General features: G+C 43.2%; 3 protein-coding genes across 4 annotated transcripts in view; all 3 read left to right on the top strand.

The window, feature by feature from the left end:
- Positions 1-479: 479 nt before the first annotated feature.
- On the top strand, positions 480-8,367 carry LOC128450619 (deubiquitinase DESI2). Its single transcript, XM_053434190.1, has 5 exons — positions 480-772; positions 4,357-4,429; positions 5,601-5,694; positions 5,792-5,933; positions 6,622-8,367. Exons 1-5 carry the CDS (start codon positions 734-736, stop codon positions 6,865-6,867), a joined length of 594 nt encoding a protein of 197 aa, XP_053290165.1. The 5' UTR covers positions 480-733; the 3' UTR covers positions 6,868-8,367.
- A 1,681-nt stretch (positions 8,368-10,048) lies between these two features.
- Positions 10,049-16,749, top strand: srsf5a (serine and arginine rich splicing factor 5a). 2 transcript variants are annotated; one of them, XM_053434179.1, is made up of 8 exons: positions 10,049-10,172; positions 12,340-12,473; positions 12,562-12,632; positions 12,865-13,029; positions 13,580-13,649; positions 15,133-15,206; positions 15,292-15,396; positions 15,587-16,749. In XM_053434179.1, the coding sequence occupies exons 2-8, from the start codon at positions 12,348-12,350 to the stop codon at positions 15,942-15,944; spliced, it is 969 nt and encodes a 322-aa protein (XP_053290154.1). In that variant the 5' UTR covers positions 10,049-10,172; positions 12,340-12,347; the 3' UTR covers positions 15,945-16,749. The 2 variants fall into 2 exon arrangements, with proteins under 2 accessions (XP_053290154.1, XP_053290152.1); XM_053434177.1 differs by having other exon boundaries at positions 10,077-10,236.
- Positions 16,750-19,454: 2,705 nt separating this feature from the next.
- pacs2 (phosphofurin acidic cluster sorting protein 2) overlaps positions 19,455-23,025 on the top strand; it is a 49,936-nt gene continuing 46,365 nt past the window's right edge. Inside the window, exon 1 of the mRNA XM_053434162.1 lies at positions 19,455-19,573. Within this exon, the coding sequence (XP_053290137.1) occupies positions 19,455-19,573 (119 nt within the window). The remainder of the gene's footprint in view (positions 19,574-23,025) is intronic.

The following is a 23,025-nucleotide window of genomic DNA, read 5'->3' as shown; positions in this document are numbered from 1 at the left end:
TTTGGGGGGGCTCGTGTCGCGGAGGTCGGAGCCCACGAAGAGGATGATGATGCCGGATGTGGGCCAGCAGCTGTAGCGGCAACAGCAGCACTGGTCGGTCTGGGAAGCAGCAGCTGGTGCTGACCCCCCCCCCCCCCTCCCTCCGTCCTCCAGCCTCTGTCGGCCGTCATCAGGCACCATGGCCCCGCAGGACTGCTCCGACATCATCCGCGTGAAGATGGCCTCGGTCCGCCTGTAGCTGTCCCTCCTCCGCCCACGATGACAGCAGGTCGCCCGCTTCACGCGTCCGCCCTCGCAGGCCCTTTACACCCGCTGTGGATCACGGTCTCACCCCCGATTTGATGTTTTAACTGGTTGTGTTTGATTTCGTGGACACCCTCGTCCCGCTCCAACCTGCTGCGGTCCCCCCCCACTCCTCCTCGCAGCTGTTGAGTCCTCGGAGCCGGGGCATGGGCCGCGTCCACCGCCGCTCCCCGCGCTGCCCTGCACGGATCTGAGCCGCTCGCATCCCCGGTGCTAATGGCTCTGTGACATCTCCCCGTTAAAGCCTCACCTATCCCGGACACCTTCGTGGCTGTTTACCCGCAGAACTGTTCCCCACACCTGCTCGGGAATGAGCTCCCTCCATCCTTCCAGCAGACACCTGCCCTCCGCCTCTGTGCGCCCCGTGGCCCTGTGACTTCCCCCCGGGGTGTGGAGGTGCTGACCCCCCGGTCCAGTTCAGGGTTAAACCATGGCCAATGAACCGGTCCTCCTTAACGTGTACGACATGGTGAGTGTCCCAGACTCCATTCACTCTGTGCACATGTGGCTGGATGTTTGTAATCAACACCTTCCTTGGAAAGTGAAGGCACCACTATAAATAGCAGGCAGAGCCACTTCACACCTGTTTCACTGGTTCACTGCTTGTTTGCAAAGAGCTGCACTCAGATGGAAAACAAGTTTTTATTCTAAACCTGTTCAAATAATCCTGTTGATTCTATTTAAATATGACCACATGTGGCAGGGGTGTAACTTTGGGTTGAACACTGCAGGGTTGAGGTCTAATACTCTTCTGGATAATCTATTATTTATGATTAAACAATTGATTTACCTCAGAAAGAATCTCTGTTAATGCATCAAACCTAACAGATATTACCAACTAGCTAGTAGCTGTGATACATTTGGGGTGAAAAAGGTAAAATAATTAAATTGAATCGAGAAACACTTTACCATGTTTTATAAAAGTCTGTATTTTCCACTCCCCTAGAAACATTGACTTCTAAAAACTGACATTTTCAATTGAATCTGCTGAGCACTCACACACATGCTCAAAGATTTACTGCAACACCCAGTGAGGCGAGACTCTGGGTGGTTCAGTGGCCACACAGCGTGTACGTGGCCTCCGCTGGTTTGCTGCAGACGCTCTTTGTGCTTCTCCAGTCAAACTCTTCTCTATCTGCTCGTGTGATCGTGCAGCGTCACTGTGTCAGAAATCCTGCGTGATATTAACACACAAAGAGACACAATGCAGAAGAAAGAAAGAAAGTACAGTTTCATGTTCCAACCTCCGGCCTGTGAAACAAGAGCCTCCCTCAGCCCTCTGTCACTGTGCACCCCCCCCCCCCCCCACACACACAGCTCAAATGATTGCACACAACCATAACACATTTTTTTACACACACACACACTCGCATAAACCCACACGCATCAGCACAGGACAAGGGTCTGCCTGGTCTTCACACACTGCTGCTGAACAGCATCCTGTGTGAACGTTACACAACATGTTGCTGCACCAACCCAGAGAATCGCTCCATTTACAGCTATTTTTTACAGCTGTGTGTAACTCTGAACAGGCATTGTAAGGGTTTTTACATGTATTTGTTTACATGATCATTTATTTCCACCTTAAATATACGGTAAAGTATTGATAGAACAGCAGTAATCACATTAAATGTCTCTGTATAATAAGACAAAGCTGAAACCATTTAAATCTGTGTTAATATATCATAGATAAAAAGTTTTCAAATTCTTTGTCGTACCAAACATCTGGTCCAAACTGCTGCTGTGAACATTTAATGTTACACCCGTTAGTGACCTCAGCATCTAGGACAGAATTCATTAGATTTTTTCCCCCACCCAGGATTCAAATGGCATCCCTTTGTTCCAAATCCTTTATTAATTATGTGTACCCATGTGAAATATTGAAAATAACTACTGAATATATTTGGTTGACAATGCGGCACCAAATCACCGAAGTGATATGTAACTGAGTTCTCCAAATACTTGAAGTATTTCAACTAGTTTCCTCACTTGCTCCATATTTTCGAGAGATTGAACAACTATAAAACAAAAGGATGACTTGTGCATATTGACAAATGATGAACGAGAAAAATTAATCAGACTCTAAAACTCAAAGCCAGGTCGGGTTTTGGACTCTAGTGGATTCACAGATGAGGACCTGACCGGGTCCTGAGGTGACTTCTGCTCAAACATCAGATTTAATTTCCAGTGTGACTCTCTTCAGAGCCGGGGCTGAAGAGGTTGAAGAGGGCGAAAGTGAGACGGCAGATGAGTGTAGTGGCAGGAGAGACCGAAGGTGAATCAATGAAGGAAGATTACAATCTACAAATCTGAACCCTCAGTATTGCGGCCGAGGCTGAACTACTATGGAAAAGTCAGGTGGAAGATTTCTACCTCAGTTTCCCTCCAGGAAGCTGAGAGGTTGCACATAACATTTCTATTCATCCCATTTCTATGTGAAAGAGCAAAAGAGTCCAGTCGGGTAGAGGTCAGTGCAGAAACATGAGAAGACTCTGTTGACACAAAGGAAAGTGGTAGGAATGCTCTTATTGTATCACTCTGAGCCCTGAACATCTTCTATTATTAATAGGGGACAGCTGGGGCAGCGTCCGAGAGTAAGGGCGTGTCCGGGGGTGTGGGGGGGGGGGTGGAGGGAGCTGCCATGAATAATCTCTTGATTGTCTGCAGCGGGGGCGGAAGCTCGGCTCGCAGCGAGAACAAACCAGGTTTGATGGCCGGGACTGTCTCGTGTGTTTTCTCTCCCACAGTCTGAAGCTTTGCAAAAACCAGAGTCTGTGACTGAGTGTTAATCTGCCCGTGGTGTGACGGATCCATCCTGTGCATCTTTGTTTGGTGCCTGGTGCATGCTGGGATGCTCCCGCTGCTACAATCCTGACTCAAGTGATAAACTCAAACACATGAATGAACATTTGTTTTTTTTAAATAATTTTAAACAGCATTTAAGTATCAAATACTGTCATGCATGTCTTTGGCAGTTTTATCTCCACAGCGAGAGCAGTATCTTTTTGTAAAAAGATGTTTAACGCATGGGCAGGAGGAGATATTCAATTTAATCAACTGAGCTACAGCCGCCTCACAAAATCCATCCATCATCTATATCACTTCTCCACTGAGGGTCGCACTCATATTCAAACATCCGGTCGGTCAGAGAGTCTTCAATGAACTGCCTGTATCTGGACTGTGGGAGGAAGCTGGAGAAAACCCACACAGACACGTGGAGAACATGCAAACTCAACACATCCTGTTAAAAAACAGAAGTAAACATGTACTTGTACAGATGTGAAACTAAAAGCGAGTGCAGATGTAATTTTAATCCAAAATGTCTCCACGGGGGGGGTGGGGAATGCTCTGTTCAATAACAAGAAAATTGTTGAACTAACTTTTAAAGAAAAAAAAAAAAAAAAGTTACAGGTTTTATTCAAAAAATTGCTTTGTTTAGTTTAATTTGAAGGGAAAAAAATTTAATTGATCTTTAGAGGTATAATATTACAAAGATTAAGATTAAGATTAAGATGCATTTATTTGTCCCAAACACATGCACAGACATGCACAGGCACACTCATGCAGGTAAGGAAATTTAACCTCTGGTTTTGACCCATCTGGTGAAGGACACATTATGAGCATTACATAATTTTAAGTATTTCTTTTATAATTTTTTTTGATTGTTTGACAATCTCTTAGAAGCGCTGTCTTGCTGTTCCCCCCTCCTCCTGCTCACTGGCTGTAGAAACCAGAGCTTTACTGATTTATATCTCGGCAAACTATTTCCTTTAACAGAAAAAATAAAGTACTTCCAGTTTCCCTGAGTATTTAAAGTGCTGCACAATCATCAGGTTTCTAAAGAGTCACAAGAACGATTCGTTATCGTGAGTAATTGGGATCTTCCTCAGTTAAATCACTGCATCTTTTCTCCTGTGAAGTCTCATCAATGAAGTGATCGACTGTATTTTCTGTGGTTTCTGCCTCATACAGGACTTTATTCTTTGACAAGAGAACCCTTGATATTGATCTTAAAGGTCCCCCCCCCCCCCTTCTCTCCCCCTGTCTCTGCAGTACTGGATAAACGAGTACACTTCCAATCTGGGTATTGGAGTCTTCCACTCAGGCATCGAGATTTATGGCAGAGGTGAGACGGACTGTGTTTTTCTCTTTACGTCTGTGAAATCCCATCTCACTTAGTCTGGGCAGAAAAACGTCGGGTCAGACTCAGAAACCTAATCATCAGCGTCTGAGCACGAGGTCTTTTTTTTCTAGGCTGTTTTCACACACACAGATGGAGTCTGGCTCTAAAAATGTGACATGGAGTCAGGTTCCCAATAACAACACCTTGTTTCTCAAGGTTGAGTCACTGCTGACTCACCGTGTGTGTGTTATTTTATAAAAAAAAGTGGCAGAAACCAGCGTGAAACTACATCCCTGGGAATTCCATCATGCCCTTGAGGCCAGAAATGTTGTCTCCGCACTCCAAGAAATATGATGATAGTAAAACAAAATACTCTCTTAGTTGGAGCAGGCAATCTCTCCCTCTAATGCACCTTCAGCAGAATATCCTGAGGCTGCAGCATATATTTGCATAATGATAACATGAATGTGAACTCAGAATTATCTCTGGACGATTCATACATTTATAATAAAGTCGCATTTGTTTGAATTCGAATGCACGTCGTCCATCTTTGGGACAGAATCTGTGTAATGTGTAGATGAAATATTTCGATAAGAGCCTGACTTGCATTTTGAGGGCAGATGCAGATATAAGGGAGTAAAAAAAAATCACAATTCCGATATATATTTATATATGTTTATAATTGGCAATGATACCTTAGATTTCGTTATCAAATCTGTAGCGTAAAAGTTATCATATTGGCCAAATGTTATTAGGTGCGGCTTTAATTGGGATATTTTATATTGGGATGTTAACAAAATAGAAAGTATTTTTTTTTTTGTTAGCTATATTAACCCAGTTACTTTGCAAATATTGATTATAATTGATTGATGAAATATCACATCTCTTTTTTTTGTAAATCACTGTGTAAGACAAGTGCTATACGAATAAAGTTTATTATAATTATTATATTTGTTGTTGTCCAAATGTATAAATTCAGATTAACTAATAATTGAAGTCACTCTATTGAAGAAGCTGTGGCCCTGGTGTTCATCACTGTTGTGAACACAGAGCAGCCTGTAATTAGCCTGATGATTTAACTACAGTGGGACTGTGATTAATCCCTTTTATTCAGAGTAATTACAGCTTCTTCTTCATGTGTTAACCTCCGTTCTGATCCTTGTTGTTCTCACAGAGTTTGCGTACGGGGGTCATCCGTACCCTTTCAGCGGCATCTTCGAAATCAGCCCCGGGAACGCTGCGGAGCTCGGAGAGACGTTCAAATTCAAGTGTGTTTGGCGAACAGCTCAGTGTGATGATGTCCGTGTTAACGCTGGAGATAAGAGAGCTGACGTGTTTCTTTGTTTGATGCTGTTTTAAAAACAGGGAGGCCATTGTTTTAGGCACCACCGACTTCAGAGAGGAGGACATGGATAAAATCATGGAGGAGCTCGGTAGAGAGTTCAAAGGGAACGCCTACCATCTAATGCACAAGAACTGCAACCACTTCTCCTCCTCGCTCTCTGAGGTCAGTCTGTTCATCCTGAATATACTGTCATACACCCTGTGAGCTTTACACCTGAGAGTCAGCTCAAATGTGGAGAGTAAAAAAGACAAAGATCCGCCTGTCACCTGTGATAAAACGAGGAATATGGACCATCTTGTTAAGTTATATAAAGTTCACAATAAATGAAATTATCATAAGTATCAGGACTGTGAGGTTATTGTTAGTTACAGCTGCGTGAATTCAAAACGGTTTCGTGGTATCTCCTGAAACGATGAGCTCGGATCCAGATTTTGTATCGAGAATTGTTTTTTTCTTGATTTGTTTTCTTTTTCTCGCAATATTATTAATTGTTTTTTTCCCATTAGATTAAGACTTTTTTCTCATTCTCATTTAAGAGTTTATATTCTGATGATATTATGACTGTTTTGTCATTAAATTATTAGTTTTTCCATCTTTTTTCCTCCTCACAAGATGGATTTGTTTCTCGTTAAATTATGACTTTATTCTTACAATATCCGAATCTCAAAATGTTGGTATTTTTTTTAACATGGCCTGAATATTCCTTCCTAATTTAAGGCCTCATTACCCTTCCGTCACATCTAAAGCCAGTGTCTAGGTCTAAGGACTGGACATTGTCCAATTTCCAGGTCTTAGCGAGGACTCACCAACGACAATATGTTTAACCTCAGATATTTTGCCTTTTCTCCAGCTGCTGTGTGGACGGGAAACCCCTCGCTGGGTGAACAGACTGGCGTACTTCAGCTCCTGCATCCCCTTCCTGCAGAGCTGCCTGCCCAAGGAGTGGCTGACCCCGGCCGCCCTGCAGAGCCACATCAGCCTCGGCCTCCACAGGGAGGACCAGAACGGGTCCAGCGACGAGGACCCCGCGTCCCCGTCTGGGGCGGGTGCCACCGGCTCGGGCTCCTCCCACAGCTGTCGCCACACGAGGGTGTGAACTGACTCCCCCCCGCCCCCAACACACAGACACACACACACACACACACACAGACACACACACTGACCTCTGGATCTTCCTGCCACCACCGCTAGTGGCTCAAGTGGCATTAGTCGGCTTGAACAACCACCTGACCTCATACTGCTTGTCCTCTGAGTAAAGGGGCGGGAGAGGCAGAGTGTCCTCGTCATGGAGGGATCTGCTGCCTTCACAGACTTCAGAGCTAGAGCACAGAGACACTGCGACAACCGAGGGCAAACTCTGACCTGAGCTCTGAGCTCAAGAGACATGGACAACAACCACTTGTAGATCTGAAGTTTGTAGAACGTTATTCTTGGTCTTTTTCCATGAACTTTTAAACCTTTGTCAGCCTTGTTCCCTGCCCTGCCTTCAGAGATGCTTTTGTAGAGTAACTAGATGGACAGCTGAGGCGACTGCCTGTGACGTCAGCAGGAAACTGCTCACCTGCTCAGTCTCGACGAGTTCTCGTTCAATAACCTCTATGTGGCCTTCAGTTGATATCGCTGACTCGGCTTTCTCTGTGTGGAGCTTTACTTTGGCCATTTAGACGGTTAGCGGGTAACAGACGATTGGACCATCCCTTGAGTTCAATTGTTGCATGTGTAAGGAATTGGAAATACGCTGAGTCGCCACATTTCTGATCATATCGTCAATTATTTCCCCTCCTTTTGTAATCAAACTAAACCAACACTCATGTTTAACTAGTAAACTGGCACCTCGCTGCCAACTGTAACCGGTTCATTGACAAATACTGTTCTGCAGATACAGTTTAGATAGTGGCTGTTCACACAGCCTTGGGCCGCCCAGTCACTATCTGTGGACAAACACAAAGGAAGTCAAGCTGCAACTCTGGTTATTCTCTTGACTATTGACCCTGTATAAATTTTGTCTACACTTTTATATCCAAACGGTATTTATAATAAAATGGTGCGATTACTTCCGGGCCAGGATACAAACACTTAGACCCAGAGATTGTTCCCTTGGTAAAAATGGTCAAATCCTCTTTTTCTCCATTAAACTGGTAACAACTTTAACTTGATTTAAATTTCCATAGAGAAATAGAATAGCTTAACATTTGGGGAATTTATTCTCTTTCCTGTGTTAGAGGAGAAGATCGATAACACGTCTGTTCAATATGAAGCTACAACCAGCACCCGGTTAGCTTAGCTTAGCATAAAGACTGGAAACAGGGGGAAACAAGTAGCCTGGCTCTTTCCAAAGAAATCTGACAACAGCACATGCCAAAACTGAGAATTTACGATTTCTGAGGACTTAAATCAATCTTCCCCTCTAACGAGACAAGAATCAGAGCATTTCCCAGAATGCATCACTATTTTTATTTAACATTTTGATTGATTTCAACTGTTGTTTACAGATACAAAGCTTTTTAGGGAACTCCTCATAATGTCGGAGGCCTGGTTCGATGCAGTGAGAAGATCAGACCAGGACAACATGATGTAATAAATTGATCAGTAATCATTTTGGATTCAGCATGTGTTATCCCCCCCCCCCCCCCCCCAGGCTATCGAGGGTTTTGGTGATTGATCACAAAATTATTGACAAACATCCGGCTCCGTGTAGTTTTACTCATTTCAGCTCCTGTCGCTTGCTTTTCTTTAACCTGTAATAAACGAGTCGGGTGATTGGATTCTTTCCAGCGGACTTCTTCATGTTCTTAAATAAGCTACATCCTTATTTGTTTTTCAGTGTCATCTGACATCCCAACGGGTCGTGTGCAGGTTCTTTGTTATGTGTTCTGAGTTGACAGGGGCTGTACACTGATCAGTATTCCAGAAGTATTTGACACTTTCTACACAGCAGACCAGGCCTGGTATTTTTTTTTCCTGCCGTACTGAGTCAACCATAGCCTTGTATTTTCTTCTCCCAACCCAAGACCATTTCAAGAATGATGATGTAGTGCTAGAATAAAGAGATGGATAACCACAAAATGTTCTGTATCTTCTGTTTCTGTGATCCTCCGAGTGTCTCTGCCTTTGTCCGTGTTTCTCTGTGTCTCTGTCCGGAGTGTCTCCCCTCTGAGACACAACCACAACCATTTCCAATTACTCCAGAATGTTGAAGCCGTCAAAACAGCTGTCGGCTTTGCTTTGACCTCGTTGTGTGTCTCCTGAAGTTTTCTCCAGTCTGTCTATAAACTCAGCAGAGTCTTCTTTGTGTCACAGAGCTGGATATTGAGATCAGCACTGAAACTCTTCTCCTTTTTGATTTAGCAGATTCTCTTTCACCTGTCTCCCTTGCCTCTAGAACTATAGTGTCATCTACCACCTTTTTTTTAATTTTTCATTAGTAGATAGTCATCCTACATGATGAACTGTTTTTTCAACTTTCTTTCTTCTTTAAAGGATTCATTTCTGATTCGATTTACATACATCAGAATCAGAATCAGTATTATTTTTATTGCCGCGTATATTTGCATATATTGGAAATTGCCATGGTGAGGTTGGTGCACTGTACATAAAAACAAAACAACAATATATACAGTCTGACAATATATACAGTAAGAAACAATAAGTTGTGGAGATAAATTATGTGCGTAGGACACATTAAGCAAAGCAATAATTTTTTCAGTTAGTTTGAATGTCACAGTGTCAGTGGTGTTGAGGTAAAGGGTTAGGTAAAGATGTATAAGATCTGAAGAGAAACAAGAACGTGTTTTTCTGACCTGAACACATCTATTAGTCTGCTCGTATAGTCATAGTGATACCACCACCTACTGCCAAAAGGAGGTAAGCCCCCGTTTTACAACTTTAATTTGATTTACATTACGTTTCCCCTGTGTGGTGTACACTTGATGGCGTGGCTCCTATAACCAGAGACACTCAAAAGTAATGTAAAGTGAAGGAAACACAGAATAAAGAACTACTTCATAAAACAGTATCTGGATTTAATAGGTTTATCTCATGTACACTAACTCTGACCCGGGTTGCCAAGTCTGTCACGTCTCCCCCTTTCAAGATTCTACGAAACTCCCCTTATTTTAGTCTCAATAAAAAAGTATTGTGGTGTATTTGAGTAAAACAAATACTTTAAATCTCGATGCGATGCAAAGCTACGACCGACACGACATTCGCTCTGGTGATAAAGCGGATAAACCCGTCGGGTGACTCCGACCTGGCAACCCGGGGGACAGCTCTTGTCTCAGTCCCCCCGCTCTCCGGACTCATTCGCCATTTTGACACAGTCGAGTACACGGTGCTGCTAAAAGCTGCGGCTCACCACCACGTAGACAACCGCACCGGGGACGAGCAGAGGACCGAATCGAGGTGAGCACCGCACGGAATCCGCATTTAGTAGCCGTGTTAGCCCGGAGGATTTAACAAATGGCAGGTTTGTTTGGTTTTTATTTCTACCTTTCAGTCACGTCTCTGTAGCTAGCGGGGGTTAGCTTAGCTGAAGCCGACCTCGAGGCGAGCTTCAACCGCTACCTCGCCACCAGGCTAATCTAGCTAACCCAGCTAAACCGCTATTTGCACCCTGTAATATTAAACTGTTAATTAGTATTTAATCCGGTTGAATGTGTGTTTTCATTTACTGTGTTTTCTTCTAATCGATGCTTGAAATTGCGGTAATTATTCCCCGGTTGTCCTAGGGCCAAAGCCGGGCCTAATCCGGCATTACTGGAGGGGTACTCTTATCAATTCCTCCACCACAGCGACCTAATAATACACTGTAAATACGTCATTACAGTTACAATCATTATAAGTAACACCTAATTATATCTGTTCGTATATCGTCTGGATGAATGAGTCCGAACTTTGATTATTTTCCATTCACTATAAATCATCTCGTCTATACAATGATGGTAATCAACGATTTGTTTCCACGTGTCTTGTTTACGAGGGTCCTACGTGTGAAGTTATTGTTTTGTATTATGTATTTAAAAGAATCCGCAAAACACACGTGTGTAAAACGCAACTGTGCAGTAATCCAAATAGCTGGTGGTTCATTTGTATGTCGATTAATCGGTAAAGCCCTAGGATTTACTTCAAATACGTCAAGTTAAATTGTATTGGTGCTGTAACCCCTGTTTGTAAATCCACTTAAGACTTATTGATGCGTTTGTGGTTAATCTGCATTTTATCATTAGTTCAGATGATTGAAGCAGATTATTTCACCTTTTTTAAATCAGATAATTTCATAATAAATTGTTGCTTAAGTCATAATTTTAGATTTATGCCTCTGTGTGTTCAGGTAGTTTGAAACTATCTAAATACACAAATTGAATACATTGTACATGCATTTCACATCTGCTGATTTGAAACCAAAACCAAAGTAAGTTCTCAAAGAGGAACATGAATCCTTAAGGACTGTGGTGACTTTACACTCTAAGGACATCAAATTGATCCCTCGTGGATCTGCAGACTGGGTGTTTCAGAATTGCATTAATGAGATTAAAAAACTATTGTTAGACAAGCTAGGACTTTTTCACAACCCCCAAAATCCTCATAGGTGTTGGAACAGGCCCAGGTAGACCTATTGTCTTCCTGAAGGCAGGACGAATAGCCGCCCTGTTGTATTACACTGCATTAATTGAAGCTAGACTAATCTGAGATACTGGGGAGTGAGCATATGCATGTTGGGGGATAGTAGTTTCAGTTTTGTGAAGCCAAATTGGGCTATTAAGCAAACGACTGTACTGAAACTGGTTTAACCGGGTGTATCTTTAGGCTTAGATTCATTTCAGGTTCTCCCAGTTTCACTATAGCTTGGGTTTTCACCACAACCTGGGATAAATATCACTTGGTCTATAGTTTATTTACAAGTAGGGTTGAAGGAAAGTGTTAACGAAGATGTTAAGTAATTGTTTATAGAAAATGGCCTCAGCAATAACCACACACATTGAATTTGGAATTTGTGGTTTACAAACTATCTGCGACTATTGTTTTTTTTTTATAGAAAATGCTTAATACTAGTACTTTTCAGTGTGAAGAATGAATATTTACTTCTTTTCTGTTACATATCCTGTTAAGTTCCAATATTTTGGGAGTTTTTTTTACTGTTAGTTCAACAAAACAATGCATTTGAAGATGTTAAATGTGTATACTGAGAAACCTGAATTGAATTAAGCTTAACAATTATTCATGAAAAAAACTTTCAGATTAATTGCATATTAGGAATAAATGTTTGTTCCAGACCCCATCAGAATCTCGACTATTTATCAGTAAAGGTTAATGTAAAACTTTAATGATACGAGTCGGTCGGATCTTACAAGTTAGAAGTCGGTCAAAAGGTCGTTCAAACTATTGACACAGCAGCTTCACTCTCAACTTTACTACCGATCAGTAACATATTGGTAATAAATGCAGCTGCATGAACTGCTGACAAAGTCAGTGAACTGACTAATTGTCAAAGATTAATCTGTCTTTACTCCACCTTTGCTCCTTTTGTGTTGAGAAATTTACCAAACTCGCGTTTCCCCATTTCCACCAGAAAACGACATGAGTGGTTGTCGTGTCTTTATCGGCCGCCTGAGCCCACACGCCCGAGAAAGAGACGTGGAGAAGTTTTTCAAGGGATATGGACGGATTCGGGAGATCAACTTGAAGAATGGATTTGGCTTTGTGGTTAGTGTCACAGACCACTCAATTTTAATCAGGATGACTGACCCTGTCTTGTTTTTGCCTCTGTATTGACTGTTTGCTCTCTTATCAGGAGTTTGACGACCATAGAGATGCAGATGATGCTGTGTACGAATTGAATGGAAAGGAGTTATGCAGTGAAAGGTAATGATCTCATCCTGGCTGCTTTGTCTGTGTCTGAATCACCAAAGCCCTGAATGTCCTCCTTCCAAGTGGATGTCTTTGTCTTATCTTGAAGGGCTTCTCTTTTTCAGTCTGAAGAAAAAATTAAAATGAACATTTCCAGAAATTCTCTGGAGCAACTGACTGAATTAGATTTTATTATTGGTGTATATTTTTGGGTTATTTCCTGAACACAAAACTCTATCTTGCTCAGGGTCACTATCGAGCATGCTCGCTCCAGACGAGGAAGAGGTGGCGGCCCTGGAATGGGACGTTTCAGTAGCGGCAGTGGGGGTGGTGGTGGTGGAGGAGGTCGTGGTGGTGGCCGCGACAGCAGCGATGGTGGCGGCTATCGCCCATCTCGCAGCAGTGGATCCAGGTACGTCAAGTCATTTTTTTAATAGAAGCTAACTGGTTTAAACTCCTGCTCATGTTTTGGGACCAATGTGGCCTTTCCACTAAAGTAACGAAACTCATCTTTTGGTTCTGATCAGTCATTATATCTATCCTGATTTTAAAGTGAGGACACAATGACACTTAAATTCTCTTTGCATCAAATTCAAGTAAAGCGCAATGAACTCTTGACAGTGTTTATATCAAATGTAACTGGATTTTTGTGGCAGAAAATGCAGATTCAAAAACAGACTTGACTTTTTAAAGCAGAACATGGATTATGATGGAAAATAAAAACCGGTTTTTCGAGCTCTGAATCAAATTCAAATATTAGCCCAGCTCGTCAGGCGGACAAAGTAAATAAAGCGTCAGTAAACACTAAGTGAAAACTCTCTGTGCTGTGAGAATATACTCAGGTGGGTTTTACCGTCTGGGATTAATACTCAACGCTTTCCTGTTTGTTAGGAAATGTTTATCATCTGTTTTGTTGTAGATATGTAGTTTTTAATGCTGGTTTTAATTCTTTCCCTGTAAAGGTACGGCCCTCCAGTGCGGACGGACCACAGACTCATTGTAGAGAACCTCTCTTCACGGATCAGCTGGCAGGTAAGAGATTACTAACCGTTCTCGTCTTGTCTTAAGACGAAACCTCTTTCAAATTTCATAGTCACCTTGTAATGACATGTTTTTTTTTTTAAAAAGTGATGCAGCATTCATTTGATCAGGCCGGCTCATTTTGTAGTCAGAATACATTTTGAAAATTATGCACTCAGTAGATAATTGGCTAATTACAAATAAAGCCCCAGTTTTTTTAATTTACCTCCATCTAAAATAAAAAACACTTGTTCTAACTAAGACATTTACTGATTTTTTTTTATTTTTTTTTTAGATTTTCTTTTTTAAAACAGCTGCTTTTATATGGTTTCCTTAACATCAGAGGTAAATGCACACCCTCCATGGAGGTGTCACAAGTGTGTAGCGCCATCTCCTGGTTGTTTTTCTGAATAGTGTCCATTTGGTGCCTCTCCTTACACGCAGTTGCCGCCGGTCTAAAGTCTTGGCTGGGCCCCTTGGCGGGTGAAAGTGGTCTAGCGCAGGATACGGTAGCCTTAGGAGGTCCGTAGCCACAGTCTGGAGGTTCTTTTGGCTGGCACCCCCGACTGCTGTAACCCCCCTCAAATCCACGGTCCCTACACTCTCCCATTTGGGTCTTTTTCTGTTGCTGATGGAGCTGGGGGGGGGTGTTGAGTCGGGCGCACACCCCTCTCTCTACTTGGTCTCTGGTGGTTCCTTACTTGTGGAGGCCGGATGCTGAGTCAAGGCCGAGGTCGTTTCTCAAGGGCTTAACACTGCATTGGTTCCCATTTGCTATTTGGACAAGTGGCTCTATGCTAATGTCTTCCTGGGTATGGAGCGGTAAGTAGCATAAAACTCATGTGATTGGGTTTGTTTAGGGTCGGGTGGTAAAGGAGTGTAGAGTTAGTTTCAGATGGGAGGGGGGCGGGGCAGTTTTACTTTGTAAACACCTGGAGCCAAATTATTTTAAATATTAAGAAAAAGAGACTCTCTAGGTTTTTGTTGAGCCATAGTTCTATTATCATACAGCCCCTAATGAAATCAGATCTCAGACATGCAGACACAAAGTCCAATATTGACTTAAACCAAAATACATCTAGTTTTAACTTGACACATAAAAAACCCAAACTTCTAGTTTACTTATCCGGCGTCTCCCCCCTGGAGTCTTATTAGGTTTTTGCTGGTTAACCAGTCCCAGAAAAACAAAACGCAAATTCATGGAGCCAATTAATGAGACACAGACATACTGTTTTGGGAAAAAAGTCTGTTAAAAACACTTGTCCACTCTTACAAAGAATGTTCAGTGGCTCTTTTTGTTTACATGCCGTCCACTGAAATGGGAGCTTATCACAAAGTGACAAAAGTCAGCATTAGTTAACCCATGTCTCTGTGTGTGTGTGTGTGCTGGTTTCTTGCTGCCTGCTCATTTCTCTCCCTCCAGGTCAGAAACGGTTCTCACTGGCACCTCTTGTTCTGCTCAGTGTCATTAATCCCGTGTTATGCTTTGAAACAGGACCTGAAAGACCTGATGAGAAAAGCAGGTGAAGTTACCTTTGTGGACGCTCACAGACCAAACAAAAACGAAGGGTGAGTTGTTGATCTGTCGCCTCAAACTGTTCATGTTTGTCACCAGAGTTTGGTCCTAATGTAACGTCTCTGCTTTGATACACAGGGTGGTTGAGTTTGCATCTCGCAGTGACATGAAGAACGCCATTTCCAAGCTCGATGGGACAGAACTGAACGGACGCAAGCTGAAGATATTCGAGGACAGCAGAAGGTAATTTAGTTTTGACCTTTTCCCTTGACGACTTCTGTTTGAAACGACACTGCTGTAGCTTTAGGTACGAGTTAAATGTGAAGATCGATGTCCCGATTATACTTTTGGGGAAATAAAGCAAATCTCAGTTCATTCCTAAGTTTAGTGGTTTGTAGCTTTTTATTTAACACAACCTCTCTTTCCTCGACAGTCGCAGCAAGAGCCGTTCCCGCTCCCGCAGCTACTCTCGCTCCAAGAGCCGCTCCCGCAGCCGCAACCGCTCCAGGAGCCGCTCCAGGTCCCTCAGCCGCACCCCAGAGAAGAAGTCATCCGGTGGCGGCAAGGGCGCAGCCAGATCCCCCTCCAGGTCCAAGTCTCGCTCCAAGTCCCGCTCCAGGTCTCGCTCACGCTCGCCTGCCCCTCGCCCTCGCTCACGCTCACCGGTCAATCGCTCACGCTCGCCGGCCCCAGCTCTGAACAAACAGTCCCGCTCCCTCTCTCGCTCTCGCTCCCGGTCCCGCTCCCCCCGTTCACGCTCTCGCTCCGCCTCAGCAGACAGCAAGCACTGAGATCAATGCCTGTGTTTGGTCGTAACATAGACTGGTAGTTGAACGCCATAGGCCTGTATGGTGACATGTGGTTTTGTTTTTTTAATGAAGAAGAGAGGGAATTGCCTTTTGCAAATACTTGCCTCTTTCAAAATAAGATCAGCTGTTAATGTGCCCATCTTGTTATTTTTTTGTTAGTTTGGATGTGCTTCCACTGGGAAACTACTTTTGTTTTCCCGTTACTTAATGATTTATACATTTCCCCCCCTTTTTAAAACTCCTTATTTTGACGACATTCTGAGCGACAGCAAGCATTTTAATCGGTGACGACAACCCCCGCAGCCCGTCTGCCATGTTTTGATTCCATCCACTCCTCTGTGCTTTGCCTGAGTGTTGACAGTTAGCTGGGAATGGTTTCAATTTCCCGAAATGTTGTTGATTCCGTTTATGTTTGAAACGTGAGCTCCTGGTGTCGCCGTGAAACTGTGATTCCGCTTCTGGCGAGGCACCGATACAGGCGCCTCCACACGTGTTGCATTCACTGCCCTGATATGTATGTGATGATAGAACTGCTAACCTCTCAGTTGGTGATGCATTTCAGCTTCCCTGTGTAATGATATTGTGATTTGAAACTAATTTTGAGCGGCTTTTTTTAAACACTGCTGTATCAGGACGGTGTCTCGTGGTCGTGATTCATTTTCTTAAGTTTCTTTGCTTTTATTTACTTCGTCTCCAGACTTGTGTGATGTCGTCTGAACACGAGACTTTTTCAGCAAGAAGAAATGTTTATTGATTCGATACTAATAAAAGTCACTTCATATTGTCATTTCTTTTTCTAGTTTTGTGAATGCAGGTCACTCGTATATTAAGTTTTCCGCAGTTTACCTAAATAAAACTTTGAAACTCTAAAATCTTTCAGCCAAATAATAGTTTTTCATCATGATGGTGGCTTCAATGTAGCTCAGCCTCTTGTACAGATCACAATTGAGTTTTAAACACCTCATACCTTAAGAGGAAATAAAGATATTTATGATAAATTATAATCTGCTAGATTACAACCATGGAAAAAGGGTAAAGTTAATATAAACACAGAAAATCCGCTTTTTAAATAGTTTCCTACAAAGTACAACATACAAGCACCTGTGGAAAAAGGTCAACCCATTACCTCAGAAGCTGTGCTTAGTAGTTTCTAACAAGACGGTTTATAGTCAACTTTCAAATAAAAAAAATATGAATATGATAATGTGTAAGGAAAAACTAGCTGTGATCATACAAAATGGGTTAAAATGACTTCAAATGATACGTTTTGCTATCAAAGTCTTTAGATCATTTCTATAATAAATGACTGGTGAGATGTTACTGGAGGAGCCTTTAGTTTTTATAATGCTTTCTTTTGCATTGTGGAAAATTAATCCTCACTCTGCAGTGTAAGAAATCTGATAAATGAACACACACTTAGCACGTGTGTTAGATTTATATTATTGTGTTGAATCAATGAGTCACTAGCAGTAAGAGGATGCTATAAATAGTGTGAGAGGAAGATCTGATAATTAAATAAAACTTATGGACAAGCTCTGCATCGATTTAATTGGATAACAGCTTATCCCTCTACTCCCACTAATCCACAGTTACCAGTGACCTGCAGTCTATGGTAACTGTGGTGGACGGATATGCTTCGTAACAGAAAGAGTTAAACGTGTCTGTGAGGAGTTTCATTGAAAAACCTTCTGAGGTTTATTTGAATCAAAATGTGAAGTGAAGAACAAAGGGTCATTGAGTTCATCCAGCGTCATACACACTCATCACCACACGGTGGCAGTGCGTTCTCATGGTGCAGTGAGAAGAAGGAGAAAACATGTCTCAGAATTCATGTTCAATAACCTTATCAATATCCATCTATTAATTATTGATGATCACAAAGCTATTTTTAGGTGTTTGATTGCTCAACGGTACATCAGCAGGGTAGGTGTGGCAGCACGAATATGGGATTTTCAAAGTAAAATGTTTCCTCGATTAACACAGGGGAGGTAGTTGATTTAATATGCACCAAATTTCAAAATAAGAGGTGACCTGAGCTGCACCTGAGTCCAGAGACCTTCAGTGACGTCTTTCCTGGGGAGAAAAGTATGAGGGGTGATTAATGCCACAAGGTGAGCCAGTTGAAAAGTGAAAGCTGGGTCATTCATTTGACTTCAGAAATGATAAAACAGCTCAGTCTCTCACGGTTTTGTATTCAAGTCATATTTATATCATATGAAAACACTAGGATTTGATTTGTTATTTGATTAGTTATGCTTCTTTAAATCAGTCAATCAATCAAATTGAACTTATATAGTAAATGTTCTGAAAAAGGAAACATTTTGATTTGTTATTTGATTAGTTATGCTTCTTTAAATCAGGCAATCAATCAAAATGAATTTATATAGTACATGTTCACAAATTAATATAAAAAAAAACACTTTCAATACAGAAAAAAACTAAAGTTAAACAATTTAATGTCTGATATCAAATTGAGAGATATACAATGTTTGAAGCATTTCTGCAAAATGCAAGACGATTAAACGATATATGTAATGACAGAAGAGATAATAAACAGTAAAAACTACAGCTTTCACCGCTGTTGATATACGAAGGGGCCATCTTGTACTTCGAAGTCGGGAGTGGTGAGGCTCCTCCGATGTTCCCGGTCGACATTAAGACTTGAGGTGTCGTTCAAGGTGTAACTTTCGACCCGTGAGCCGGTAATTCAGGTTCTGAGGTTTAATGGAACGTAAAATAAAGAATGATCCTTGGATGCTCGAATTGGAACGCCACTCAAAGTCGGAGTTCTGACCAGCGAACTCAGGGAAAACTAATCTACCCCTAATGTCAAACAACACTGGTGGTGCACACGGAGGCGTAGATGTTGAGGCCTGTCGACCTTCTGTTGGATCTCGTTTGAGAGATCGAGTGACTCTCAATTGACAAAATTGCAAAATAATGTGTATTATAGCGTCTGTTGCCTCATGCATCGTTTATGAACTGATGCACTGGTCCCAGTTGAATTGTCTCACCAAGAGCCGAATAACCATTAGCTTCTCACAATCAGACATGTTTACGTTTGATGCCATCACCGTGATTTCAAAAATTTCAAGTTGGAATATCTGACACCTGAGTCGTCTGGAACTAGCATGTGTTTGTGAAACCTGCCCCCCCTCCTCCTGAGTGGTTGTGTGGCACTAACCACCCCTCATACACCGGCAGCAGCGTGGTGGGCACAACAAGCGCACCTCCGTGTCTCCGAGCTGCGCTGCGCACTCTGCAGATCCTCCCCGGCAGCGAGCACCGCACCGACCCGCCCGGCGCGCACAGGACGCAGGGATGAGCTCGCCCCCCGCCCTTCGCATCGCACTACCGTGAGCGTGTGACGGCTCTTTCCCGCGGACACACGCACCCACAGAGAACCCGCACCGGTCCGCTGTCCCCTGCAAACCCCCGCAGCTCCTCCTCGGACTCCCGCAGCAGCAGCAGCAGCAGCAGCCGCCCCGGACCATGGCGGAGCGAAGCGGCCGGCTGAGCTTCCCCGGGAGCGGGGCTCTCAACAGACCGGTGCCCATGAACCTGTTCGCAACGTGGGAGATCGACGGATCCTCCCCGAACTGCGTCCCCAGGTGAGTCCCCGCAACTTTACCGCAGGTGTTCGCAAAGCTGCACAGTCATTTCGTCGGATTGTTCCGGCTCACACCTCCAGCTTCGACCCACCGTCGTGCCCAGAGGGTGCCCATGCAGGCCCGGCACCCAGCACCCCCCCCTCATCCCAGTCCCCTGCACTGGGTGGATGAGGTGGTAAATAAGAGATGGATCATATGGCAGCTGGGGGGTGAACGCAAACAAAGTCATACACACCTCCTCCAGCCTCCGTGCAGCCTGGAGGAGGAGGTGTGTATCCTGCAGGTTCAGTCTGAATGTTGTGAGGATGCATCTCCATCTTTGTGCCCGGCTGCACCATGGAGACCAGTCCGCCTCATGGGACCCCCCCTCCCAGAGATCCAAACACTCCCAGCCTCATTCAGATTGAACTGTCTGGGTCAGATGTGGAACAATTAGCTCAGGACCAGTTATTGTTTCATCGATGGTTGAGCCACAACAATAGATACAATTATGGACGTGCCTGTTAATTGTTTTGTCTTTTCAAATGTAAGAAAATAATGGAGAAGGCCCGTCACAGCCTCTCAGAGCTCAATGAGATGTTCTCAGATCAGTAGTTTTATCAGAGCAGCTTTAAATCCAATATTAAACAGAGAAAACCAAAGAAATTTTCAAATTGAGTCCCTGGAATTAGTAAAAGTTTGTCATATTGTCCAATTAAAGTGTCCAGACTAATAATGACTTAAAATATCCCTGTGTATAATTTAACTTTCTGACTCTTTTAGGTCCTATACTTCCCACGTTGGCTGATGAATTAAATCCTGAGCTTCATTCTTCATCCTGAAAATTAGTCATTTAACACAGTGTTAAGTGGAACTCAGGAAAGTAAATCCAATATTTTGGGGGTTGTGTCGGTCAGATAGAAACGTCCCCTGCAATCGTGTGAATTTGTGATTTGACATTTCTTGATTTTCTCTTGTTTTATAACCCAAAACCATCAATTGATCGACTGAGAAGACAACAAGGGGATTAAATGAAAGTTAGAACGATTGTGAGTTGCAGCTGGTGCTCTCACACAAGCAGCTTTGCAAACTGCTTGTTGATGGACTTTATAGAAAACGGTAAAGTTGTGTTGTAGTTGTTCATCTCTCCTGAGGTCAGAACAAGATTTACACCTGAATACAGCAACTTGTGTCAGATGAGACGCAGATCAGACATGAATTTGACAACGTGAGACTTAACATGTTTCAAAACATCGTCCATTTAGATATATTTCAATCAGGAGCGAGGAAAATCAGTAAGTTCAATTGTTGACAGCTCATACCTGAAGAGAGAGACCAAGTTAGGACGTCCCATGAAGGCTTCTGATTGGACGGTTTGAAGCGAGATGAGATGCTATCCATGGCTGTGGGGGGTGCAGGAGTGGACGTGGGACGCTCAGTGATCATGGTGCCGACCTGACAACTATATTTTAAACTTTGACAGCTTGCAGGTGATTGGCTGGAAAGAGAGAATGAGCTTTTTGAGATAGTGGGAAGTGACTTTGATCCCGATGGAACGTACCCTTTGATCTACACTGAGTTCCAGTCACCTCTTACCTGCTTGTTATGTGTAAACCCTTCAAAACCTGAGTGGAGGGGATCAGACATAACACAAAGTTGTGTGTTTCTTCACATCTTTTTGATGTCATGTTGAAATCTGACACTTTCATAACCTGAGTTAGTTTAAACTCCACGTCTGTCAGCAGTGAAGTGTTACAGAAGCAGTTGCACAAGAGTGTGTGTGTGTGTGTGTGTGTTTTTACATTTTGTTCTGCTCCTCCTTAGCTCCGCTCTATCCTCTTAAGTTAATACCGTCAGTGGGTATTACATTGCATGGCTTTTAGCTGAAATAAGACTAATTCATTTTCCAGAAATAGCAGAGCAGTGATGTTACTCAGCAGAGTGGACAAGTGGATAAAAAGGCTCCTGTGACTAAAGAGTCGCAGGTTCAATCCCCTGCGTGACCCCCCCCCCCCCCCCCCCCCCCCCCCCCCCGAGTGTCAGTGAGCAGTGGGGATTGTCGTATGAAGCTGGTTTACTGAGGGGATCTACTTTTCTCTAATGTGTTCTCGGCCTCCGCAGACAGTCTGTGTGGATGAAGGCTCCTCTTCCTCAGCTCCTCATCGAGCGCTGTCCGTCAGCTCAGACAGGAGGAGCTCACACGTCAGATCAGCTGCCTCCTCCTGTGATGTCTGCCTGTGGAGGGGGTGGAAGAAAATGACCGCTGCCTGTCTTCAGAGGACGACGTGTCCACAGCAGAGCAGCTTGATTATTATTTTCTAGTGGAAACAGTCACAGATGAGCACATGGGAAACCTGGAGAATCAATGTAGACCCGGCTCCCTGTGGTGGAAACGCACAGTTCCTGCACAGGTTCCCAGTTCCAGGGGAAAAGTACCGGCCGAGGGATACTTCAACACTGTCCAGTTTGTTATTGTTATTCTTCAGCCTTCTTCTTCATGACCTGTGGAGTTGCTGGTGTGCAGCTTTTTACCTTTGGACAGAGCCAGGCTTGCAGTTTCAGTTGTAATTCTAATCTGAGCTAGTCACCCGCTGGCTCTGGCCTCATATTTAAGTAGCTCATTGATTTTTCTCTTGGCAAGAAGGAGAAAATAAGGACATTTCCCACAGTGTGTAACTATGAGCCTTAAGTACAGCAGTGCAAGTTGTCAGGTCATTGATAACAAATTAATTTATGTGGTTCTCAAACCAGAGGGAACAAATCTTCAAGGCCATTCAGTTTGCAAGGAAAGACTTCAGTAACTGTTCATGTGAAGCATTATTAATAATAACAATAAACTTGATTTATGTAGCACTATTCACAACACAGGTGCTTTACAAGTTAAAAATGAAAAAATTGACGGTAAACAATAAGAAACAATTTAAAAGCAAAGATCATTAATATCATTATTAAAGTTCAATCTTGACCTTTCAAGTTGTAGTTTGACAGAAACAGTTTGAGTTTCCAGGAGCATTCAAACCCATTTGACAGTTTCCAGCAGATTACATTTTAACTTTGTTATTAAAGTGAAGGTTGGAAGAAGAGAACAATGGGACCATGCCCCTATCTCTCTGTTCCTCTGATTGCCCTCTCATGGCTTCATCATTGTTGTAACTGTACAATGTGTTCTTTTGTCGATTTTGTCAATTTATCCTGTAATTTCTTCACGTCTCCTTAAAGGCCGCTGGGTCTCTGAAGCCCGAGGCTCATAGGGCCGGGAGGCTGGCAGATAAATGTGCTGCCTCGGCAAAGATCTCACGTTTCCCCCGAGTCGCATCAGGACACGTGCCACTCCACGCTGAGATGCTTCAGATCACCCATCACAGCTGAGGGAGGGGCCTTGATCACATAACTCGGAGGGTGAGAGATCATTGCCCGTGGTTTGGAAATCCAGGCGTCAACTTCAGATGAATCCGAGGTGCTTCCGACAAGGA

The sequence above is a fragment of the Pleuronectes platessa genome, chromosome 11, assembly GCF_947347685.1.
Source record: "Pleuronectes platessa chromosome 11, fPlePla1.1, whole genome shotgun sequence".
Lineage (NCBI taxonomy): Eukaryota > Metazoa > Chordata > Actinopteri > Pleuronectiformes > Pleuronectidae > Pleuronectes > Pleuronectes platessa.
Note: the sequence above shows the minus strand (reverse complement) of the source record. Positions and strands in the feature narration are given on the sequence as shown.

Excerpts from the sequence above, each read along its gene's own strand:
- LOC128450619 (XM_053434190.1), top strand. The coding sequence starts at position 734 with ATGGCCAATGAACCGGTCCTCCTTAACGTGTACGACATG. Across the intron at positions 773-4,356 it reads TCCTTAACGTGTACGACATG|TACTGGATAAACGAGTACAC; the intron begins GTGAGTGTCCCA and ends CTGTCTCTGCAG. Across the intron at positions 5,934-6,621 it reads TCTCCTCCTCGCTCTCTGAG|CTGCTGTGTGGACGGGAAAC; the intron begins GTCAGTCTGTTC and ends CCTTTTCTCCAG.
- srsf5a (XM_053434177.1), top strand. Across the intron at positions 12,474-12,561 it reads AGAATGGATTTGGCTTTGTG|GAGTTTGACGACCATAGAGA; the intron begins GTTAGTGTCACA and ends CTCTCTTATCAG. Across the intron at positions 13,650-15,132 it reads CTTCACGGATCAGCTGGCAG|GACCTGAAAGACCTGATGAG; the intron begins GTAAGAGATTAC and ends GCTTTGAAACAG.